Source organism: Bidens hawaiensis, unplaced genomic scaffold (genome assembly GCF_021521415.1).
Source record: "Bidens hawaiensis isolate Kalapana, Puna unplaced genomic scaffold, B.hawaiensis_p1.1 tig00083929_1, whole genome shotgun sequence".
In the NCBI taxonomy this organism is placed as follows: Eukaryota; Viridiplantae; Streptophyta; class Magnoliopsida; order Asterales; family Asteraceae; genus Bidens; species Bidens hawaiensis.
The window spans coordinates 1-9,700 of record NW_027504034.1 but is presented as its reverse complement, the minus strand read 5'-3'; the positions used below and the strand labels follow the sequence as shown (position 1 = coordinate 9,700).

The window sequence follows — 9,700 nt, the reverse complement described above, 5'->3', positions numbered from 1 at the left end:
TTGCCTCATGTTAGCAACTATGATTCCCGAAATCCAAAAGGATTTCGAGCATCATGGGGCATACGACATGATAACTCAATTGAAGGAAATGTTCCTTCAACAAGCTAGAGCGGAACGTTTCGAAACGGTTCGAGCGTTTCATGCATGTCGTATGGAGGAAACCCAAAGCGTCTCATCTTATGTCCTAAAGATGAAAAGCTACATTGAAAAGCTTCGTAGGTTGAATTGTCCCGTCTCTAATGAGTTGGCTACGGATTTGATCCTCAACTCTTTGACCAAAAGATTTGAAACCTTTGTCATGAACTATAACATGAACGGGTGGGACAAAAGCATTGGTGAGCTTCACGCAATGCTAAGAACGGCCGAAGCGGGAATGGGTAAAAGGGTTTTACCCGTTCTAACAATCAATGAAGGCAAAAAGGGACATAACTCCAACCCCAAAGCAAGTGTTGCTAAGGGCAAGGGCCACGTCCAAGGAAAGGGAAAGAGGAAAGCCATCACGCCCATCAAACCGAAGGAAAAGAAGCAAAAGGTTGCGGCGCAAGATCCATGCTTTGAGTGTGGAGAGATAGGTCATTGGAAAAGGAATTGTCCGACCTATCTCAATGCATTAAAAGATAAGAGGAATGCGGGGCATACCTCAGGTATTATCTTTACTATATATGTTGAACTAAATGTTATTTCTTCAAATACATGGGTACTTGATACCGGATGTGGAACTCACATTTGCAATTTGTTGCAGGGGTTCAAAAGAAATAAACAACTCAACAAAGGGGACATTAGTCTCTTTATGGGCAATGGAGCGAGAGTTGAAGTCCAAGCTCAAGGAGACTACTTGTTAAAGCTTCCAAGTGGTTTGGAAGTAATTTTGAAAAATGTTTTGTATGCTCCTAAGTTAAGGAGAAACATTATTTCCGTGTCCCTTTTAAAACAATGTGGCTTTGATCTTAAGTTTATTGATTATGATATTCATGTTTTGATGAATGGCATATTTTATTTTAAAGCTATACCCATGAATGGTATATATGAAATAGATCAAAGTGGTATGTCACATAGTAGTTCAATGTATAATGTCAACACCAAGAAACTCAAGAAGGACTTGGGTGATTCCTATCTTTGGCATTGTCGCCTTGGACATATAAGCAAGAATCGCATGCAAACTCTTCGCAAGAGTGGTATTCTAGAAACCAATGAGTTTGATTCATTTGATGTATGTGAATCTTGTTTACAAGGCAAAATGACAAAGCAACCCTTTAATAAGACTTTTGAAAGGTCAAAAGAATTATTGGGTATCATACATTCGGATGTATGTGGTCCTTTTAGACCAATGACTAGGAATGGTGAAAGATACTTCATTACATTTATTGACGATTATAGTCGATATGGTTATGTGTACTTAATGAAACACAAAGATGAAGCTTTTGAAATGTTCAAAGACTTCAAAGCTGAAGTAGAAAGACAACTCAAAACCACAATCAAAGTACTTCGTAGTGATAGAGGAGGTGAATACCTAAGTAGTATTTTTCAAGATCATCTTAAGAGTTGTGGAATTATTTCACAACTTACTCCACCTGGAACACCACAACATAATGGTGTGTCTGAAAGGAGAAATCGTACCCTATTAGATATGGTTCGATCGATGATGGCTAGAAGCACTTTACCTCTATCATTTTGGGGCTATGCTTTACTTTCCGCTATTCGCATATTGAATATGGCTCCAACCAAGAAAGTGGAGAAGACACCTTTTGAAGTATGGCATGGAAAGGCTCCATCGCTATCATTCTTAAAAGTTTGGGGTTGTGAAGCTTATGTAAAGCAATACACCCCAAACAAATTAGAAGTCCGATCCACTAAGTGTATCTTTATAGGTTATCCTAAAGATGATTTAGGATATTACTTTTACGATCCTAGTGAGCAAAATGTTATTATTGCTCGAAAGGGTAAGTTCTTGGAAACTAAGTTCCTTGAGGAAGGAACTAATAGTAGAACAGTGAAATTTGATGAGGATCAAGAATCACAAGATGATACACAATTGGTTGATACTAGCACTCAACAAGAGGTTGTTGAAAGTGATCAAGTGGTTGATCAAAACACACAAAACGTTCGCAGATCTGGTAGAATTAGCAATCCACCTGAAAAATATGGATTTTTTGTAGAAGGTTGCTACGTGGTAGATTCGGATGAACCGACCACATACCGTGATGCAATGTCCAAGAATGATTGTGACAAATGGCTTGAAGCCATGAACGTTGAGATGCAATCCATGTATGACAACCAAGTTTGGGAATTGGTTGAACCACCACTCAACTCCAAAGCTGTTGGAAGTAAGTGGGTTTTCAAAAGGAAAACTGATATGCATGGAAACTTGGATACTTATAAAGCAAGACTTGTAGCTAAGGGTTTCACTCAAACTCAAGGGGTTGATTATGATGAAACTTTTTCGCCTGTGGCAATGCTTAAGTCTATTAGGATATTATTTGCCATAGCTGCACATTATGATTATGAAATTTGGCAAATGGATGTCAAGACCGCTTTCCTAAATGGATATCTTGAGGAAGATGTCTATATGGTTCAGCCTGAAGGTTTTGTCGATCCAAAACATCCTAATAAAGTATGCAAGTTAAAGAAATCAATCTATGGATTGAAACAAGCATCTAGAACTTGGAATCATCGTTTTGATGAAGAAATCAAAAGTTTTGGATTCATCAAGAACGCTGATGAGGCTTGTGTGTATAAGAAAGCTAGTGGGAGTATAATTACCTTCTTAGTATTGTATGTCGATGACATTCTACTATTTGGAAATGACATTCCAACCATGGAAAGCGTTAAGGCTTGGCTTGGAAGTAGATTTTCCATCAAGGATCTTGGTGAAGCTGCCTATATTTTGGGAATAAAGATCTATAGGGATAGGTCAAGGCGCTTGATAGGTTTGAACCAAAGTACATACATTGATAAAATCTTGAAAAGGTTCAAGATGGAAAACTCCAAGAAAGGTTTTGTACCTATTCAAAGAGGGACCATATTGAGTTCAGCTCAATGTCCAAGCTCAAAGGGTGAGCAAAACATGATGAAACAAATCCCATATGCTTCTGCTATAGGATCCATCATGTATGCGATGATATGTACTAGACCGGATGTGTCATGCGCTTTGAGCATGACAAGCAGATACCAACAGAATCCAGGAGACAGTCATTGGATGGCTGTTAAGAGCATATTGAAATACCTTAGGAGAACTAAGGATATGTTTCTGATATATGGATCTGGTGAGGAGGAACTCGCTATAAAAGGTTACACGGATGCGAGCTTCCAAACTGATCGAGATGATTCTCGATCACAATCTGGGTATGTGTTCACTCTTAATGGAGGAGCTGTCTCTTGGAAGAGCTCAAAACAGGAAGTGGTAGCATTGTCCACTACAGAATCAGAATACATCGCCGCTTCATTGGCAGCTCAAGAAGCTGCATGGTTGAAGAAATTCATTACCGATCTAGGGGTGGTCTCTTCCATTCAAGACCCCCTAGAAATCTTTTGTGACAACGAGGGTGCGATTGCTCAAATCAAGGAACCTCGTTCGCACCAAAAGACAAGGCACATAGAGCGGAGATTCAACTACATAAGGGATGAAGTTGAAAAGGGAAAGATATGTATTCGCAAAGTTGGAACTGATCAAAATCTTGCGGATCCATTTACGAAGCTCCTAGAAAGACCGAAACATGAGCGTCATGCGAGTGGCTTAGGACTTCGATATTCTAGTAATTGGATTTGATCTATTTTGTATTAAAGTTTAAAAGACTTTTGTAATTTAACTCTTTTATGTGATTATAGAATCTTGAGTTAAATTCTAATTTTGCATGTTTAATCCATGAATAAGTTATCTTATTCTAAAAGTCCGTAGTCGATCACATTTGTGGGAACAAATATGAAGCAAGACTATTATGAACTAGGATTGGTGGATATTCATAAGAAATGAATATGGAGCATAGGTTTGCTGCCAAAGTTCATAGATATTTGTGGGATACAAATATTGGACTGACCCGCTCTCAATATTACTACATGGAGTCGATTGACTTGATCATTAGTAATCTTGAGTAAAGGAGAATTTCATATTATCCTTAGACCTGAGATGTATATTGGGTCTTGATTTTCACCAAGTATTACACTTTGACTCTCCCCTTCGCTATTCGTAAAAGATGGTACATAAGGATGAGCTCAGGTGGAGTATAAAGTGATAGTGAGAGGCGTATACAGTCAAGACGGAATTTGTTCCTCTTATGTGTTGAGAGTTTAGATGTCTAAGGCCTGATAAAGTTGAATTGTAAAGAGAATGATCACCTATGTCTCTTAGATTCAACATGACATCTAGTAACAAAGGGATATAATGATAGATTCACCTAAATCATATCAAGTAAGGGACTTGAAGGGATGATGTTATTGAATGGCACTTCGTCAAACACATTAGGGGTGGTGAACTGTTGTTAGGCGGTATTCACCACTTGCATTAATTTTCTATGTATCTCGTGCAAGTGGGAGATTGTTGGAATTACGTATGCCCGAGACACATATTTATATTAATGTGGCTAACTGTGTTTGATCCAAGTCGGGTCATACCCAATAACAAGCTAGACAACACCAAATGTATTCTTTTAATGATTTGATCATTTAAACGAATACCGAACACTACGTGTTTAGAAAATTGGTTTTCTAAACAAACACACTTGAGGATTTAAATAAATTATCTGGATAATTTGTTTATATAAATTAATTATTTAATTGGTTAAATAATTACATAAATGTATGTGCATTTTATAAAAATGAGTTTTATAAAATAAGAGATGGAGATATTTAAATGTTAAAACAAAAAAAAAAAAAAAAAAAAAAAAAAAAAAAAAAAAAAAAATAATAACAAAACCGGCCACCCCATGTGGGTGGATGGTTTGTCCATTTATTATTTTGTCCTTTTGTGTTGACATCTCCTTTATACATCTCCAATCACAACACATGCAAAGCATCACTCCTCTCTCCATTTTGAATTCAAGTTTTGAATCAAAAACTCTCTCCTTCCCTCTCCTAAAACTCACGGCCAACCTTGGCATTTTGGGAGAGCTTGGTGAGCTTGTTTTGGTGTTCAAGAATCCTAGCAAATAACTTGGTGTTGTTGCAAAAGGCTTGGGGTATCACTCTCTTGAGGTTTTCTTCTTTGGAGGCTTGCCTTTCATTCATCATCCCCTTCAACAACCTACATCTTCCTATAAGGTATAAGGAGGTACATTTACATTTTGTGAGCATATTGTTCTTGTAATATTGATCCTTGTTCATTGGGTTTTAGTTTTAACATAATGGTATGTTCTTTAACAAGTATTAAGATATAAGCTTCCGTTGCGTTTTCTAGTTAAATATGGTTAACTTGACTTTGATAAACTTGTTTAAAACCCAACAGTTGTGGGGCCTCCAATGTTAGCATTTGATGCTAAAAGTAATAGTTTTAGATCCAAACTGAGTAACTTTCCGAGACCAAGTATCACAATAAGATGCACTGTTACTTGTATAAATGCAAATATAAAGATGCTAGGCGCCACATTAATAACGTTCCATATACTCCCACTCGCACCCAATACCGCAAAAAATACCTATATGCCATCAAAATACGAAGTTATGAATACGGGTGCAAAAGAGCCAAGCCGAGCCTGAGCTCGACCAGGCTCGAGCTCGGCTCGGGCTCGGCTCGTTTAATATTTATTAATTAATTTTTTATATATTTATAATTATATTTGTATATTTATTTTCATAATAACTTCATATATAAAATAATATGTTATTTAATTAATTTTTTTCATAAAACTATATATATCAATTAATGATTATTAAATATATATGTATCTATTAATATATATAGTTACAAAAAAATATATAAATGACAGGCTCGTTTAGGTTCGCAAGCCGGCTCGAGCTCGATAAGTGAAGCTCGGGCTCGGGCTCGTTTATTAAACGAGCTTTCTTTTAGGCTCGAGCTCGGGCTCAAGCTCGTTTAAGCTCGGCTCGATCAAGCCTTTTCACGAGCCGATCTCGAGTAGCTCGCGAGCAGCTCGGCTCGTTTGCACTCTAGTTATGAACCGTCTATTCAAGCCTGTTTGTGAGTTGTGACGTGTACCTGAATCGAAATGGCAGCAATAGCGTCACCAGAAGGTGCAAGGTAACCAATCTGTTTGGGTAATAAAGTTGCTAAAATCACGACGATTGCAGTAATTGCTGGAAGAGTACCGCCTTGAATCTTCAATAGTTTAACTATATGTGTCCCACATTTGCAGATTGCAAAAGAAGCCGCAAGCGCAGTAGCTGTCGGTAACACGGCTAAACTGCCTCCAGAACCAGAGTCCAAATTTTGAGCCGTATCTGCCATTTTACGTGAGTTAAAGATTCATAAATCAATGAAAACTATTAATAACTAGTATTTCTCCCGGCGCTTTGCGCTGGGCCGGTTGGTAAAACCGGGCGGTGGTAAAACTTAAGCGCTGATATGGTAAGTCGACGTGAATTCGGTCGGTTTCGGTTGCGTGCGTTATAGTATCGAAATTAAGACACAAATAAAACAAAAAATATTATAAAATTTGGGGCGAACCAATGGCGTGGCGTCGGTCGGCAAAACTCAATTGCTGGTAAATCCCGACTGTTATCAATCACGGGCGTTGATGCGGTTGAGTCTATGTGAATTCAGTCGGCTTTCATCATGTTCGTTACGGTAACAGAAGTAAAAAAACAAAAATAGCATTCGGTCGGTTTTGTTACGTACTGGAACTAAAACAAAACTCGGTGAGTCAACGCGAATTCAGTCGGTTTCCGTCGCGTTTGACACGATACCGTAACTAAAACAAAATTCACATTCGGTAGGCTTTCGTTACGTTCACTGCGGGCCGAAACCAAAAGAAAAACAGAAAAATCCTACCAATAGGGTGCCGCAAAGTGGCCCAATAGAGGCTTTGCGGCACCAAAATTGTAAATTATTATATATAAAAATAATACAGACCCAATAATACCCTTACTTGATGCTGAAGCCTCTGCAGGTATTTTAGAGCCTAACGCAAACAACGCCATGAAATAAATTGCACAAATCACATTGTCGGCAGCTACACCGGCTGCAATCACAGATAGGGAAATAGCAAGTGCATCTGAAACCGCAACATAGTTTATAGCTACAAAATACAAACAAAAACATAGTCAAAATTAGAGGTGGGCAATTAAAACGGTTAACCGAACCGACCCGAAAACCAAACCGAAACCAAACCTGTTTGAAACCGATTATGTAGAACCCGTTTGGAACCGATTGAAACCGTAGGTTTGGAACAGGTTTGTAATTTTCTCCACCAAAACCGGTTACAAACTGGTTAACCGAACCGAAACCGGTCAAAACCGGCCAAAACCCGAACCGAAACCGATCGTCACTGTTTATGAAACCGGTTTCAACCCGAACCGAAACCGATCATAAACCGGTTTTGACTTTTATTGACCAACCCAAACCGGTTTCAACCCGAACCGGTTTTAAGTTTTAAACCGGTTTGTGCACCTCTAGTCATAATGTCATTTTTATTACTTTCTTTACTTATTGAAATTTGTAAACATACTGCAACTGTTATTAGTTACCTCCGCCTATATAACTAGCCATAAGAGCGGAAGCAATCTTCCAACTATCTTGACCAAGTGATCTCATAGGAACGATCAGGAACGCCACTAACGTACCAACTGTGGTCGCAACTGTCAATTATAAAAAAACATAAAATCAGAAAAATTATATATCTTGAATAAGTAAATAAAACTTCTTGTACACACTCAATTTCCCTCACCATGAAGGGTATGATAAATTCATGATTGTTGATATGAGAAACAAGACCTGAGCCGATCAAAAACGCTAGGAAGAGAGTCCCGGTTGATTTTAATACGTCTCGCATATCGGCTCTGAACAACATTTATGGGATGGTCAAAGGAAGAAGGAATTCCATGACAATAGAGTAAGCTCTTGCTTCATGAGGAATAATGCCCATATTACTGGCTGCAAGTCCCAACAATATGCTCACCAGTGCAGCACTAATCATACTCCCAATCTTAGTTCTCTCTGACCTACATTCACAGTATATTTATATCTTTGTAAACGAGTCGCGGGCTTAAGCTTGGCTCGTTTTTAACTTACGAGAGCTCGAGCTCGGATCGTGAGTTGTTTTTTATTTATAAATTAATTTATATACGTTTTTAATAATCTTTTTTATATATTTTGAGAAAACTCTTAAACGAGCCGAAGCTCGGCTCGAGCTCGTGTAGTACCTTAAAGGAGCCAAAGCTCAGCTCGAGCTCGACTGTGCAATGTAAAGTTAGGACACAAGGCTCGTTAAGACTCGACGAGCTTCCCACACAAGGCTCGAGCTCGACTATGCAATGCAAAGTTAGGAAACAAGGCCCATTAAGACTCGACGAGCCTAAACAAGCTTCCCATACAACGCTCGAGCTCGATAACTAAACCAGCTTTATTTGAGGTTTGGGCTTGGCTCTAACTCGGATCATTTATTATTTATTAATTAACTTATATATGTTTTTAATTATTTTTCATATATTTTGATAAAACTCTTAAAAGAGCCTAAGCTCGGCTCGAGCTCAACCGTGCAATGTAAATCAAAACACAGGCCTCATTAAGGCTCGAGCTCGATAACTAAACCAGCTTTATTTTTGGTTTGGGCTCAACTCTAACTCGGATCATTTATTATCTATTAATTAACTTATATAGTGTTAAATTATTTTTATATATACTTTTGATAAAAACTCTTAAAAGAGCCTAAGCTCGACTCGAGCTCGATTGTGCAGTGTAAAATCAAAACACAGGCCTCATTTTGCGCAGTAGTGTAAATTTACCCGTCTTCCACCTAAAAATTTTTAAATTTTATTTGTAATGTAAATTTACCCGATTTCGATCAGAGAGAGATTACCAGAGACCAAAAGCTCCGGTGGCGAAAAGAGCAGTCCATGTGCCCCAGTGATCATCAGGTGATATCAAAGGCAAGTTCAAATTCAAATTAGACCTACCAACTACCACACACCGATTATTATTATTAATAATAGGTATGAATCGTGATAATGAAAGTGGAGATGTATTGACCAATAAACGTCTCGAATGAGTGTTAGTTTTGGTTAACGAATGCGTGTAAAATTGGCGGTAACAGACGGCGGGTGGGTGAAACGACGTCGCAGCGGCTATTGGCAACGGCGCCATTGATATTGATGATGAGACAATGTTGATGATATTGATGAAGAGGTTGATATTAATTCATAGATTTTAAGGTTTCCAGTCGTTGGTGTTTTGTGTATTTGTTTGTTTGTTTGATTTACTTGACAAACACCACCTGAGTTTAAGTGATCTCTTAGAGTACATTCGGGTTTTACCACTAGTTAATTTTCAGGTATATGAATTTTTTCTGAAATTAAAGATAATTTGGGGGTGCTTAAGAGCTTGTACTCAGCTGACGGTGACCTTTCATTATTGAGTCGCCAGTAACATGCAATTTTTTGTTTGTTGGCCGATTAAAAAGAATCGAAAAATAAGATCTCCTTTGAGCCGTGACCTTCATGGACTTACTGATTGATAAAGACCATTTAATCTTTCATTTCAAAGCACTTTCATATTTATAAAGAAAAAGTGCATTTGATTATTTAAAGGTGGGGA

General features: G+C 38.0%; 1 protein-coding gene across 1 annotated transcript; it reads right to left on the bottom strand.

Moving 5' to 3' along the window:
• Positions 1 to 5,423: 5,423 nt before the first annotated feature.
• On the bottom strand, positions 5,424 to 9,255 carry LOC143607599 (uncharacterized). The gene is made up of 6 exons (XM_077082984.1): positions 8,967 to 9,255; positions 7,883 to 8,109; positions 7,636 to 7,746; positions 7,032 to 7,187; positions 6,149 to 6,390; positions 5,424 to 5,627 (listed from the first exon to the last, which is right to left on the bottom strand). The coding sequence occupies exons 2-6, from the start codon at positions 7,956 to 7,958 to the stop codon at positions 5,424 to 5,426; spliced, it is 789 nt and encodes a 262-aa protein (XP_076939099.1). The 5' UTR covers positions 7,959 to 8,109; positions 8,967 to 9,255.
• Positions 9,256 to 9,700: the final 445 nt, after the last annotated feature.

Excerpts from the sequence above, each read along its gene's own strand:
- LOC143607599 (XM_077082984.1), bottom strand. The coding sequence starts at position 7,958 with ATGTTGTTCAGAGCCGATATGCGAGACGTATTAAAATCAACCGGGACT. Across the intron at positions 7,747-7,882 it reads AGCGTTTTTGATCGGCTCAG|TTGCGACCACAGTTGGTACG; the intron begins GTCTTGTTTCTC and ends TATAATTGACAG. Across the intron at positions 7,188-7,635 it reads GGCTAGTTATATAGGCGGAG|CTATAAACTATGTTGCGGTT; the intron begins GTAACTAATAAC and ends TGTATTTTGTAG.